Source organism: Bemisia tabaci, chromosome 1 (genome assembly GCF_918797505.1).
Source record: "Bemisia tabaci chromosome 1, PGI_BMITA_v3".
Lineage (NCBI taxonomy): Eukaryota > Metazoa > Arthropoda > Insecta > Hemiptera > Aleyrodidae > Bemisia > Bemisia tabaci.
The window spans coordinates 90340676-90356457 of NC_092793.1; the positions used below are offsets into that span (position 1 = coordinate 90340676).

The 15782-nt window shown below is 37.4% G+C and overlaps 1 protein-coding gene across 4 annotated transcripts in view; it reads right to left on the reverse strand.

The window, feature by feature from the left end:
* The window catches only part of LOC109043515 (uncharacterized), a 54956-nt gene that overhangs the window by 7155 nt on the left and 32019 nt on the right, over positions 1 to 15782 (reverse strand). The window contains exons 8-9 of one of the 4 annotated variants that reach the window (XM_019060717.2): positions 12654 to 12744; positions 1184 to 9362 (exon numbers count right to left, since the gene is read on the reverse strand). In XM_019060717.2, coding sequence (XP_018916262.1) covers positions 12686 to 12744 — 59 coding nt within the window. In that variant the 3' untranslated portion in view covers positions 1184 to 9362; positions 12654 to 12685. Of the gene's footprint in view, positions 1 to 1183; positions 9363 to 10512; positions 10730 to 12327; positions 12745 to 15782 lie in introns of those variants that run through there. The other 3 variants (XM_019060715.2, XM_019060716.2, XM_019060714.2) reach the window with 3 other exon arrangements.

Consider the following 15782-nt stretch of genomic DNA (forward strand, 5'->3'; position numbering starts at 1 on the left):
AATAAATTGACATATTTTTTTTCTCAAATTTAAAAGCATTACCTATCATCTCCGATAAAGTTTTCTTAAATAATCACTCTAGTTATGCTGCAACATCGATTTAAAGTCAAGAACCAGGCACGGGGGACACGCAAATTTGGGACAAATGTAGGCAATTTGCACATTCAAAGTTCTCCTAAATTTTTATTTCAGTCCAAAGAAAGTGGGAAATAGCATGTAATAGTCAACAATAGTGTGGAAAATGAGAAAAAAATTTGATCTGCCCATGTTTCTCAGATTATGACAATTAAAACAGCTCGGGACACCAAATTAGACGCTTATTTGAACTCACCCAGGTAAGGCCTAAAAAATATAAATTAAAATATATTTTCCTCAGTCAAAGCTAAAATTGAGGTTAAAAAGTCGATTTTTGCTTATAGCTCATCAAAAAGAATCCCTAGATCCCTAGAAATTCTGGAAAATCCCTAGACCTAGGGATAAATTCCTAGCCATTGGATCACTGCTCACGAAACCACATGGACCACTAGAGACAGCGGGTCGGACGAAAATATAAAGTGGCATCTTTAATTCGAGATGTTGGAAACTCGGACCGATGGTTGCGGGTCAGGATTTAGCGGCTCGCTAAATCCTGACTTTCACCAAGCAACAAATTCATCATACTGACGCCAGACTTAAGCTCAGGCTGATCGTGTATTCAAGCCTTATGAAGGTACTCTAAGGAGGCCATAAGGAACATCACATCACATCAAATAATATCGAAAAGCAGGTGCCAAATTTCTTGGTATCCCAAACATAGTCCTTCAAATATCAAATGCTCTATTCACTGGTAGTTTCCTTAAAAAGTAATGGAGCGTTTCAAAGTTCAAGAGTGATTAAGTCAGGCAAACCTCAGGTTGGTGCCTATATTTCAATTTTATTGAACACACACTTAGGTAGAACGAGTCTACACATTTAGAGATATTATGTGTCTATGTAATAATCGACTCCTGACTTAGAGAGACATAATCGACTCCTGACTTAGAGAGACATATGTAAATCAGGTGGAGATTGAATACAAATTTCGGTTGCGAAGCCTAAGAAATAAATAGTGATAAGGTGATACACTGGGATGGATATCTCATTGGCCTCAGAGTTGAATGAGAACTTTGTCTGATTAATTAGGTTATTAAACAATTCTCAGAAATGAGGAAAACAAACATTTATTATTTTTTCTACTCAACTTTGAACAAAAATCAAGGAGTGAATCTTCCAAAATGACAATCAGTTTAGCATGAAAATTCAGTACTTATGATAGAGAATACTTGAAAATATGATCAAAATTAATGCTTCAGCAAAATGAAGTTAAAATTTAGAAATTAGTATGTGCATACAGATAAAATCAAGCTGAACAGTTCTCCAAGCATTTGTAAAATTGTCACTGCATAATTAGTAAGAAAACTTTTGAAAATGGAGAGGCTCAATGATACATAGAAAATAGTAGGTTCATTCTGTAAAATGATATGAAAGTTAAGCAGAAAAAAACATTGTTTCCCTTTTTGTCAAAATTACTTCTCAACTTTTTTCTTTTCATCTTTAGTGAATTGCCTTTTGATTCTCAACTTTTTTTCTATATTCTTTTCTCTTTTTATTTTGTACAACTTGTGAGGACAATAAAGAATGACTAACAATTGAAACTTAGCGTGCTCAGAACTTACGTCTCTTCAAATGGTACTATCGACACTGACCTGAGAGAAAAAACTTCACTGTAATATTTTCCTTCCTCTGTTACAAGATGTCGTTTGAAAAGACCCTGATTTGCCAATGTATCATTATTTTATTACTACAACAAGTGGCATTTGAATTAATCAAAACAGTTTTCAGAGGAAAGAATTTGATACATACCTTTGGAGACAACATAAAAGATAATTAAATAAATAGGTTCTGTTCAGTCTTCATAAATAATTCATAAACTACAGTACAATAGTTTACACATAAATAGAATAATTCCAGATAGGTTTCTTGCAAGTATTACAAATTAATATAGGCGACGCGTGTATGAGGCTGGTGGGGCTATAGCTCCAATACTTTTTTCAGATGCCAAGGCTTAAACGAGGCTGACCCAATAGTAAAAAAAAAAAAAAAAAAAAATCCAACAAATCTTTCGTGCGATACTTTTCCAAGCGGCAATCCCATATATTTCTTCGTTGCAATGAAATGTAGCGGTATGAATGATATGGTATAAGCTGTATAAATGACAACGAATAAATGGTAACCAAGGAGATCCTCGTTACCTTCATAATTATCTACAAAATTAATTTACCCTGACATGATTTTTTTTAAGTCTAAATTCTTAGTTTCTTTATCAAAGGAGTACGTGTAAAACGGACAATTTCGGGCTCGGGGCGGATACCTTTGAGACTTGCCCTATTCATTCACCAAACAATATTCGATTTTTCCCGAAGTTTCAAGCGCCCCAAAAATTTTGGGGAGTCAAAGTTAAAAATCAGCAAAATTTTCGCAAATTTGTTACTCGAAAACCGAGAAGTTTTGAGAAACACGGTTTAAACAAGCGTTGTTAGCGTGACGAGACCTTTCAGAAAATGTACAACATTATAGGGTTGGTCAACTCCAGCTTGAGTTATCGTCTCCGAAGAGCCGGAGCGCTAGAAATAGACCCCCCTTTTTTCACGTCCGGGCCGATTCCAAAAAAAGCCATTTTTTAATTTGATGAAAAATTGATATGTTGTTCCTGACTCTCTGCAGCCCCTCTGGCTCTTTATCGCATGCTAGTGAAATGTTTGGGTCGCGAGTTATAAGAGCGGAAAGGAGCGAAGGTCGAGAAAATCGGTTATTTTGAACTGAGCGAGCGGCGTTGATCGGAAGGAAAACGTCCCTTCCCACTCAATTCGGCGAATCACACTTCTCGGCCGAGATCGCATTGTTGCCAGTTTCCTCCGATCAACGCCGCGCCCGCAGTTTAAAATAGCCCATTTTCCCTACCTTCGCTCCTTTCCGCTCTTATAACTCGCGACTAAAACATTTCTCCAGCATACGGTAAAAAGCTAGAGGGGCTACAGAGAGTCAGGAACAACATATCAGTATTTCATCAAATTGAAAAATGGCTTTTTTTGGAATCGGCCCGGACGTGAAAAAAGGGGTCTTTTTTAAGCGTTCCGGCTCTTCAGAGACGAACACTCAAGCTGAAGTTGACAAACCCTATAATGTTATCCATTTTCTGAAAGGTCTCGTCACGCTGAAAACGCTCGTTTAAACCGCGTTTTTCGAAACTTCTCGGTTTTCGAGTGACAAATCCGCGAAAATTTTGGTGATTTTTAACTTTGACTCTCTGCCGCGTCTCTCCAAAATTTTAAGGGGGGCTTAAAACTTTGGGAAAAATCGAACATTGTTTGGTGAATGAATAGGGCAAGTCTCAGAGGTATCCGCGCCGAGCCCGAAATGACCTGTTTTGTACGTACCTACTCCCTTTCTAGTTGGAGGTGTAAATTCTTACTCGTTTTCCAAATTTGAAAAATAAGATTTGAAAAAACCAACAGCAAGTGGCAGGGAACCCCAGGGCATGTCCAGCCCAAATGAATCTGAAATTAGTCTCTACCTATCATTGTTCTCATTAATCTCGGCATCAACTTCTTCAAACCCTCTTGTATCATCAGTAGATGTGATGGCCGCTAAACAGAGAGATCCTCGTAGGTTTGTTATTGACGGGTCTTATCAACCTAGGAGCATGAAATTTCTTTTAAAATTGGTCTGTATACAAACCAGAAAAAATGACTCGAAAAATTTAAATGGTTACAGTAAGACCCGTCTGTGGTTGCAGCTTCCTGTTTTCCGTGTGGAGTGTTCTATGAAGAATTGACAGGGTACCATCTAACCAGCTTTCAATGATATAGGGTTTATAGACTAGAGAAAACAGTCGATTAATTTAGGGCAAAAACCCCGGGGGTGGTTTAACATCAGTAAGTGACACCCTAGAGAAGTTTTAGCGAATGTACTTAGTTTCCGGCTCTGAATTTGGTCGTGGGTCTTATGACAGATAAATTCAAAGAAAGTTATTCAAAAAATTACAATTTTGCATCTTCATTGTATTTTGGTTCTTCTTCACTTAACTTTAGCATCAGAGGTTTGGTCCCTTTGTACTCAAAATGATATCTTTAAGTTGAAGTTGCCTCGACATTATTTGCTTCGCTTGTTATCTTTTAAATTGGGATCATCCGTGACTGTTTATAACCATAATTATATAGAAATTTCCAGACATCTTTCCGTTTTTTCTGTTTTGTCTCTTAATAAATATTTTGATTTGATATTCAGTTTTGAGTTAGTATGAGCTTTTATATTCTCCTGAGTTACTAGGTCGGTTTAAAATGAGGGAGGTTGCTCATTCTTTGCGGGATGGTAAGTAGTTCTTGAAAGGGCATTCCGGAACCTACTTCCATTTTTTTCTCCTGGCTTCAGGTTAGTTTAGAACTGGATCTGCAGATATGTCTACATTTCATACGTTGTAAGTTTTCAGCGAAACAGTGGGCTTTGAGAGCCTATTCGTTGTTATCTTTTACTGTAATCAATTTCTGTACAGTGGTAGTGTATCAATTTGTTGCCTTGTTGTATGTGCTGTATGTTGCCTTGTCATATTCTTGCTTCTATATTGGGTTTCACCCAGGCATTGGTTTCATAGAAAATAAATAAATAAAATTCTTCAGGCACTTAAACAGGTCGTATCAATAGTACAGGCAAATAAGCCATGAAAGGGGCTATAGCCTGCAAAAATCCCGGGTAGCAATGTTTTCATCGATTCCTATGTAATTTTTGACGCTGAATCCGAATTGCAGCTTTGCGCCATTAAATTCGGACCGGAAAGTTGCCAAATTTGGCAAAAATGGCCTAAAATCGGCATTTTTTGCGGATTATGGCCTGTAACTCGCCAAAAATTGATCTGACGACAAAATTAGTTATTTTTAGAAATAAAGCTTGTTAAATTTCCTATAAAAAGGTTTCCATACATTTTTTGCCTACGGGCAAAATTAAGCGCGCTGGCGGGCGCCAAACTTTGAAAAATGAGCGAAGATTGCAGGGTTTTTTTTGCGGTTTTTGATTTACGTCTCCTTTTTTATCCGTCTGCAGAGTAATTTCTGGACAAATTAAGTGAAGATAATAAAATTCACACTGAGTGCCATGAATCGATGTAAAAAATAAGGAGCCGAATACATTGCAGGGTTGCCAAAATTACCTAAAATTGTTTGTTGGCGGTTTTGGACCATTAATTGCCTTATTATCCGTCTATTTGTTTAGTCTCCATTTTGTAAAGCGGGGATAATGAATCGAAATCAGCGGAAAGGAGGATGAAATAATTCTTAGTCACATTTTTGTTCATCAGAATGAGGTGGAGACACTTCAGAGGGTCGAGCGTCCACTAAAGTGCTCTATCGTGACACTTGTAGTGCAGTTGCGCCAGGACATCGAGCTCGTTGAAAATGGCATTGATCGAAAAATGCAAAGTATGAATTAGTTTGGCAATTTATATAAAATCGATTAACTTCATTTTATATAAAAGTAACTTACATATTAAGGCAGAATATATAAATTTAATTATTAGTACTTGCTTCCGCACGCCACCCAAGAGGTCCAGTACATGGCGCGTTTTATTTTTGCGTGGTGTCCCCACAACCTGAGACCAAGTTTTACATGAAACTTAAATTCTTAAAAATTTCTCTTCTCAAAAATGGTAGGTTTGTTTTAATTATTATTGCCTTACAAATAAACACGTGCACGCGTACATTCACAAACATTCAGTTACTCCATCATCAGCGGCCAAGAAAATTTAAATCATAGCGCTGTTAAGAAGAATCCAATCTTTTACACGGAAGAAAATCGATTGCTGATTTGACAATTTAATCGTTAAAAAAATGCATTCTAAAATAGTGGAAAGCTACTTTAACCACGGGGGTGGTTGAATTATCAATTTTTTTTGTAAAATTTACATTGAAACATGTCGGAAACTTTTTTTTAACCACAAAATTGTTAAATCAGCAATATATTTTTTTTTTACAATATGATTTTCGGTGCAGGTTGCAGGCCTATTCCATGTCAACAATAAATGCTGAATTCAATGGCCTCCTTCAATTCGTAGGCGATTGCTCTTTTGTGGCTCCGATGGCCCTGCCATTTTAATGTCGGCAGAGGGGGCTGAGCATGCTGTTGGAATTGGCGGTGGAGTCTGATGTATGAGAGAAATTTGAGTTTCACTTTCATTAACTGACTTTAAAAAATGTGAAAAAGAATTATTTATCCTCCTTTCCGCTGATTTCGATTCATTATCCCCGCTTTACAAAATGGAGACTAAACAAATAGACGGATAGTAAGGCAATTAATGGTCCAAAACCGCCAACAAACAATTTTAGGTAATTTTGGCAACACTGCAATGTAGTGTGAATTTTATTATCTTCACTTAATTTGTCCAGAAATTACTCTGCAGACGGGTAAAAAAGGAGACATAAATCAAAAATCGCAAAAAAACCCCCGCAATCTTCGCTCATTTTTCAAAGTTTGGCGCCCGCCAGCGCGCTTAATTTTGCCCGTAAGCAAAAAATGTATAGAAACCTTTTTATACGAAATTTAACAAGCTTCATTTCTAAAAATAACTTATTTTGTCGTCAGATAAATTTTTGGCGAGTTACAGGCCATAATCCGCAAAAAAACGCAATTTTTGCTCATTTTTCAAAGTTAGGCGCCCGCCAGCGCGCTTAATTTTGCCCTTAGGCAAAAAATGTAGGAAAACCTTTTTATAGGAAATTTAACAAGCTTTATTTCTAAATATAACTAATTTTGTCGTCAGATCAATTTTTGGCGAGTTACAGGCCATAATCCGCAAAAAATGCCGATTTTAGGGCATTTTTGGCAAATTTGGCAACTTTCCGGTCCGAATTTAATGGCGCATAGTTGCAATTCGGATTCAGCGTCAAAAATTACATAGGAATCGATGAAAACATTGCTACCTGGGATTTTTGCAGGCTCTTTTCCTTGTTTGACAAACTGAGATGTACTTCCAGCGGATCTACAATTAGTTTGCAGTGCATACACATTGGAATTCAACTCTCTACAGGCAGAATTACTGTCAATTCATCATAATTACAGAACACTCCCTCAGGACGATTATAGAAGGCATCCTCAAAAAAGAATTGTGCTCCGTCTTCCCAACATATTTAGAAGTTTGATAAATATGGGAGAGACATATAACTAGCCGCTCAAAACTTTTAATTATGAATTTTTCTTTTGATGTTAGGTTTTTTGCGTAGAGATACTCCACACCAAGCACGAAAAATTTAACAGAAGATGAAAATAACTCTAAAACTTTTATTCACTGTGCAGAACAGTGAAAATGTCAGTCTGGTGAGGCGTAACTGGGGAGAGGGGGGAGTAGTCAATGTATCAAATTGTTATATAAATGAACCAGCCCCTTTTGCGAGCTTCGTCTTATTTTATTTTAAGTCTTGACTGAGTACTGTTTGATGTAATATGCATTGAAACACCAGAAAACAATATTTTCCGATTTAATTTGAGGCTTGAAGCATGTACCTCAATATTCAGTCTGTCTCGTGACGCTTTTAGTTTTAGTTGGTGGCCATTTAGTTTACAGTGCTATAGTGGGGATTGGGGTGTGAATTAGTGATGGAGGATTAATAAGAGTCGATGGGGGTTTGGTACATTGATGTATATTCCGTTATAAATCATGATCTCGGTCGAATTCATGATTTTTGGAGTGTCTCACTTACTCATTGTCAGTCTAGTGACGCTGTTTTCCTTCAAAACGTTTGGTAGAAAATGTGTTAGAATATTTTTCTCTTACAGCTGCAGATGCACTCTCAACCTATCCTTAATGTTACGTTTTATTTTGTTACTGTAAATTTGCGGGAAAAATGTATTACCTCAAAATGTTAGTTTGGTGAAATCACCAGAAAGACTGTTTCTCAAATTCTAGGTATCTAGATAGGCACCTGCGTAATTTTGTACGTTACTTGTTATAAGAATTATATACGGAAGCTGTCTACATTTTTAGCATGATGTTTCTTGAACGTGATTTTTAACGCAATTCTCTTGACAAATAATAGTTTCAGAACAGCATGCATCTTATTTCATGACACATGGAGGGAAATAATGCAAATCGTTCTTGCGATTAAGTAACAAATTTGGCTTATTGGCTTTTCAATTTTTGTTTCATCGAACAGCGTTTCAATTTTATATTTTGTTCTTTAAAGTAGCTACAGCCTACTGCTTTCAATCAGTACATAGGAGGATCACAACTCAGCTGAACTAATGATTTTGACGCCAAAACAGTGGACATCACCAGACTGACATTAATGGTGATTTTTCTGACTTCCAAGTCTTATTTCTATTCATAATCATGGACATATTGCGATGCACAACATGGATTCCTATAATAGAAAGCTCAAAGATAATAGAAAAGTAGTCTTTAGCTTGATACGGCCTAATCTCTTTTGAATTTTTTTCTAGTACTGTTTTCTCCCATTACCTGAGATCCATTCATGAACACAATGAGTCAGCTAGATTACATCATTTAACCGTACTGTAAATAGAATGACCCATTCTCATTTGACATTGCACTTAAATGAGGGTAAGAAAAGCGAGGAAAAAAACTAATGGCATCAATCCCCCCCCCCCCCCCATTTTTGATCCCACGCGCTGCTTGAGCATGTTGATTAGGTAATTTCTTCACATTTCATCATACTTATTAGGTATTGGGCCTTGAATACTTGCTCCACGCATTCCCCAACTTTGCCTCAAATCAAATTCATTCAGAATACCTATGGACATGCTGAACTCTGAGGCTATTTTTGTTAGAATACAGATTGTGACAGAATGATTGGCAAGATATGACAAATCTTAAATTTTTAATAAATTAAGTTCTTCTGTTTGTTGTGGAATAAAGATCCTTCAATTGCAAATGTAAAATAAAAAATGAGGAAAATCACAAAACCTGTTCACAATTTTCATATTCTATATACTCCTTTAAAATTGATTTAACAAACAGTAGGGCAAAATTAAAAGTGCTTTCTTCAAATGCATTATAAAGACTGTATCAACTTGAGCAGCACTGAATTCTAGAGTTGTGAATTGCTAGTCTCAGAGTGAAAAAACAGCTACAAAGGTCGACCAGAAAGTAAGTTTACCTACCCAATATCTCCTACAGTAATTGCAAGACTGCTGGAGATAATCGATAAAAATAATCATGAAGCTAGTGCTCTAAACTTCACAACGGGCTGTATAACTTAAATTCGATCCTGCAAAACACTGGACAAACAAGTGGGTTTTTCGGGGCCTATCTCCTCTTGGTGCTGGTCCAAAAGTTCACACTGTAAGCACAGAAAGCTACAACATCTATAGCTCATCGCCAGTAAATGACTAAATAATAGATTAACTTCATGTAAAATATAGCAGAGCACCAGTCATATGTAGTTAAAAAATTTCAGGATTGATGATGTTGACTGCGATAAATCTAAAATATCACAGTGCATCATCAATATGTGAGCTCTAAAAGCTTACAAGGATTTTAAGTGAACTAAAGCAGAACACATTTGATATGAAATAATTTGCAAGGGAGATCATGTTTACTTTAATACCGGATGGATCTAAACCGCAATTAAGTGAGGAAGAAATTAGCAGTTACAGTTCGGGTGACATCCTGTGAAATTTTGGACTTTACTGTAAATGGGAAGTCATGGTCAAAATTTTGGATTAAGTTTTTTTATGTACAATACTTCCTTTCCGCTTAGAACTTTTTACTCATGTGCATTGTGCTGGTTTATGTCCTTGAACCCAAGAGAATACGGCTAAAAACCGTGATCAAACAAAAATCTTGACGAAAAGCAAAACTTCTACACATATTGTTCGGCTGGGGTCTGTTCCATTCCATTTTTTTTCTGTTCTATTCATAAATAGTAGGAATTAGGTAAAAGTCCTCGAAAAACTCTTAAAAACCTCCGACTGCCCATGAGAGTCAGCAAAAAACCTAGTAAAGCCCTGCAAGACCACAATCACAAGTGCCTGAAAAATTGTAAAAATTTTGCAAGACTGCAGTTGCAGAAAAATTTTGCAGAAAACTGCAAGCGCTCTCGAGAAACCATGATCAGATATGAGCACCTGCAAAATTATGGAAGTTTGCTGGAATTCACAAGCAACCCTTGAAGTCTATAGTACTTGCAAAAACCTGCCAAATTATGAAAAACTACATATAAAAGGTTCAGAATTTCCGAACTGAAACTATCTAATCGAATTCAAACCAGCTGCCCGGTTTGAGCCTTCAGAAGGTTCTCACAATCCTAAGATAAAAACTTCTTGTCTAAAGTTCTTCATGAAGAAATTTAAAGTCCTTTCACTCAATAAACAGCTGAATAGACAGAGACTGAAATTAGTGGTTTCATGATTATTTTTAAGGACTGTTTCTAATTGTTGTAGTTTAGGAGGTATGCGGTTGGTAAACTTTCGTTCTGGACGATCTTTGTATTTTCACTTGTCATGGGCATTGACGCAAAAAAGTCCAAAAAGCATTCAGTCTCACGCGTGAAAAATTTATTAATCAATATTTTATTTCTGTCTGCAAAGAAGAAACCTGCACAAAACATACATTTGCTCTCTCTACGGCTGCTAGGACTGGAAAAAGCAGGTTTTCTTGCCATTTTATTTGATTTTTCCTCTTCTGATACCACACCACAAGACACAGCTGTATGTTAAAACAGAATAAAAATTAACATAGATAGGAAGGGGAGAAAAGGAACCATGAGTGATCAACCAGCCTCTAGTTTTTGGTGCCTTAAGATGTATTGATAAAATGGGGCTGAGGATAGGGGCAAGGATAGGGGGGAGTTGAAAACTTACAGACAGCAAAACATACACACACTTTTGAGAATTTGGTTGGTCAAAAAACATGATGAAATCTACCTAAAAAAATATTATACTGCTGGAAAGCCGAAAGTCCGAATTTCTTAGAGTTGTACTCAGAAGTAAGAGAATTCGAATGGATTTCTCTGGGTTTCTAAAACAATGTTTAAGTATTAAAAACAGTGTGTTGCATTCCGTTTCTTTTTTTCAAAGTTTGGAGAAATTGGTCGAAGTGTCCAATGAATGTTAAAAGAGGACGAGCCTATTACAGACATTAACTCATTCTACAAGGTTTTCTGACAGTGTATCATGGTAGCATTTTCTCTCTCTTCAATGTTGACCTGGCAGGACGAACCTTGAGGGAAACTGGAACTTGCTACCCACTAACAATTCAAACACTTTCCCTGGCTGCTAAGAAATAAGAGTTGATACAGCCAGTGTAGAGAAAACTTCAGAAAAGTTTACATGTTCATGAATTTTAACTTAGTCACACCACCCAACAGATTCAGCAACGTGAACTTGCAACAGAGTTACAAAATCTGGCAATCGTATTATCCTATTAATTGGATGCCAGGGTAATCAATTTTTTATCTTTACTACACGAGGAACCTGGTAGATAATATTAATTTTTCATGTTCTGATTCTGTGTTCTCTTGAAACACACGCCAAACTAACATGAGGCTCAGAACAAGCTAGCTGGATCAAAACTTAGCCAACCAATTTTAGAGAGCAAAAAACCGCAAATGCAAGCTGGGTCTAAATATTGGCGGATATTCCAAAAAACCATCTGGCAATTGAGGGATATCTAATAAATATTTTTCCATGGCGAGAATGATATTGATTTCATGGTAAAAAGTTTCCTCACGGCCAGAATTGAAAAAGGATTGCAGTGCAAAAAAACAACTCGAAGTAAGTGAAGACAAAGGACAGTGTGACATTTGGACTGAGTTTAGCAGAAAGGAACCAACCCACATTTTGGAAAAAATTGAGTTATGAGTGGTTTTGAACTCAACCACTGCTCTACTATCTATCGCCAAAAATTTTAAGTTTTTGTTGGAGCAAATTTTGCAGAAATTGAACTTGAAGTTTAACTTTTACAATCAGTCTTATGCAGGAGCTAAACTTTAAGCCTCTTTTTCTCGGTTCTATCCCCATGTGGCTTGGTTCCTTTCTGTTTAACTCCGTCCATTTTATCTTTCAACAAAAATGTGACACTTAGTTTTTTAGTGCATGACTGAATTTTAATTTCCTCCAAAAAATCGCCTTTTTATTTCCAAACATTTATCTTTAACAGGAAAGATTCCGGAGCTCAAGGGGGGGAAAAAAAGCAAAAGATATGTTAGAGAACAAAATGAATGAATTTCCACTGATTATCTATTTCTAGGCCGTATGTTTGCAAGCTGAACTGCAGCAACAGAAATTGTGAGGTGACAAGGCAGGTCAACTTTAACCATTTATTCTAAAGAGGCATACAAATAAAAATAAATTGCATCATTTCAGCAACAATAAAAAGTACAAACTCCATAATCTTTGGTTTTGTCTCTGACAGCAACCTTTTCTTTGTAATACTGAAGGGACGTTTTGTAATGGATTTGGACAGCTCGAAAATAATGAAAACGAAAGCCCCTTCAATATTTCTCAAAATTCAATGACATGTACGTATGACTATAATACATTGTAAAATATACAAGTTAAGGCAAAGTCTATATGATACAGCACTATACAAAAAGTGTACGTACAAATTAAAAATGGTTAAACTGGCGTACCTTTTGGTTTAGCCGACAAACGCAAGACACTGTCACTTGTCAGACGCAGGAGGGCACTCACCAAAACGACTATAATCTATTCTATACTGACCTGCAAGAGTAAAAAATGATGAAAATCAGGAAATTTTCGATACAAATATGAAAAGAAAACCATCAAACAAATTGAAGGAACAGACAGATATTGATGCCAATGAGTTCCACACCAAGTTAAAAGAAGGTTTTTCCTGCATACAAAAAAGTTGTAAAACGTCAATTCGACCGAACTTAGCAAAAACGCACCAAGTTGCAACAAGTTTGAGATTAAGAGAAAAGTTGAAAGTCTTATCCCTCCATAGGATACAATGTTTAGGAGAAAGGTTAATGAAATTTTTACGTTTAAAGTATTTTTTTCTGACTTTGAACTTTTAAGCGGAGAAAATTTACGACTCGTTCAATTCAATTTTAACTATTTCCTCCCAACTAATTTTTTCCCAAAGTGCGACTTGAGGCGCTTTTGTTAAACTCGGTTTAATTATTTATTTGTCTGAAGAATCAAGATTATAAGTAGATAACATTATTGAGATCACTTTCCAGTAAAAGAACATTGACTAATACAAAAAAAAAATGATGCTCACAAGTTTAAATACCACTAGTCGTCGAGGGCGCATCTCGAACGACTAGCCAGAGGGCTAAGCCCCCTGGACCACCTCGCTTCGAACCACATTCCTATCACCACCACATTGATTACATTCGAACAAGTTCCAGAAATAAATGCCACCCGTCGTCTTGTAACACTCTTCTAAAAGTCAAAGAATATTCTAGAAAGCTCCCGAAAGAACACGGCGAGGGCTGTTGAGACTTGGCAACAAGCTGACTCAGCTGATCCTCCAAGCCCCATTTGTATGTGGTCATTATTCAATAACCTGTTATCCTGTCCACCTTTCCGCAAATGGTATGAAAAACTACTAATAAAATTATTACAGTTTTATATGTTTTACAGTTAAATCATTGTATGATTTAAGTATTGTTGAACATAGTTCAACGAGGGCATCAATTTAACTGCGCATAGCCTGGAGAAAATTTGATTGAGTTCGAAAAAATTCGAGAAAAGCTAATGTCAGACATAGCACCTAACAAAAGTCCGAGGAAATTCTATAAAGTTCGGGAGAGGATGAATGAGAGTCATCGTTTTACTAACGGTCTCCTGAATGAGGAAAATTCGAGAGAGTTCTGGAAAGTTCCAGAAACAGATACTACTTGTCGCCATGTGACGCCCTCTTTATGTCTAGGAAAATTCTAGAAAGTTTTGGGATTACGAAAGGGGAGCCTCCCCGGTACCGGCTGCAATGCTTGCAGAAACTGGATCACAGTACGTTTTAAACACTTTTAGTGCGGTCAACATACCACCTCCGATTTTTTTGCGGAAATGTCAACTAGAAGGCCTATTGATTGAGGAACAACAAACCGCGAAATCGGTAGTTCGGCCGTTTTTGAGAAAATGCGATTTTTCGCTTTTGTGGCGGGAATTCCGAGTCAAGGCGCTGAAAAAGTCAAGTTAGGCTGTTTTTGTGGCTTGCAAATGCATACCCTATACATTTTTAGTCAATCAAGTTTCAGTAGATAGCTATTCGTGCATATTGCCCAAAATTCATATCCTTAAATCCACGACTTTCGGGTTATTTGGGGGTTAGTCAAGGAGAAATCCGAAAAAAAGAGGGTTAACCTGGAAGAAATTGCTTCACAAACTTTTCCTAAGTAAACGTCGTCAGTAGGTCCTCTGAAACAACATACCAAAAGTTTACAACGGTTCGATTCCGGAACGACCCCCCCCCCCCCCCAAATGTGCCTAAATTTCAAAGTGGCGGTCATAATAAGGCCTCTCGGATTTCGATGTTTTTAAAATACGCATACAGTGTCATATGAGGTGTCAATACATATGTAATTTTGGTCGTAGATTTCAGATATGAAGTCAAAAAAGTCCCCCGATCAAAGGGGGTACCCCACACCCAAGATGGCAGCCAATTTTGAAAGACAAGAGGGTGAATTTTTCAACTGTCCTGGTGATAAGGCAAGTGAGGTATCATTTCTTATGTAATTTTGGTCGTATATTTTGTTTATGAAAAGTTTGTTTAACAATTTATTCCGGATTAACCCTTTTTTTTCGGATTTCTCCTTGACTAGACCCCAAAATACCCGAAAATCGTGGATTTAAGGATATGTATTTTGGGCAATATGCACGATTAGCTATCAAGGTGTCTACTAAAACAGTCTGGCCAAAATTAAGTACTTTTACATTACTTTTTCAGGACATTCCCAAGAAATTCAGTACCTCCTCAACAGAAAAATTCAGTACTTTTTCAGTACCTTCATTTGACGAAATTCGAAAAATTTCAAAAATTTAAATTTTTTGCTCAAATTGCGACAATAAAGACAACAATTCCGGACCTCCTTCCGGAAGTTCCGTACTTTTTCAGTGCTTCCGGACCGCCTTTCAAAAATCAGTACTATTTCCAGACTTTCCGGACTTGTAGACACTCTGGCTATCTACTGACACTTGATTGACTAAAAATGTATAGGATATGCATTTACAAGCCACAAAAACAGCCTAACTTGACTTTTGCAGCGCCTTGACCCGGAACTCCCGCCAAAAAAGCGAAAAATCGCATTTCCCCAAACACGACTGAACTACCGATTTCGCGGTTTGTTGTTCCTCAATCAGTAGGCCGGCTAGTTGACATTTCCGCAAAAAATCGCGGGTGGTATGTTGAGCGGGTGGTATGTTGGTGGTAAAACGTACTGTGTGGAGAGAGGGGTGAAAAGGAACCACTGGCCGCGGCTGCGTGGTGTTCTAGAAGCCGATGAGCGCGGCGCGATACGAGGTGCGGGTGGTGGGGCTGCCCTGGAGCCGGCCAGCGTAGGACGGGCGTCGCGGCGCCGGGAGGAGGAGGGAGGCTACCGCTGCGGTGAGCGGTCGGTAGGCCTGCGCGGCGCGTCGCGCGGGGGAAGGAGTTCCTGCCATGAATTTACTGCAAAATTTGTTTGCGCTAAGAGCTGTAATATAATGAAAATCTTTGAAGAGGTTCCAATCCGGTGTCATTGGACTTTCATGTAATGCACTCAGAGAGTGTCAAAGACCCACAGAAGGAGAGC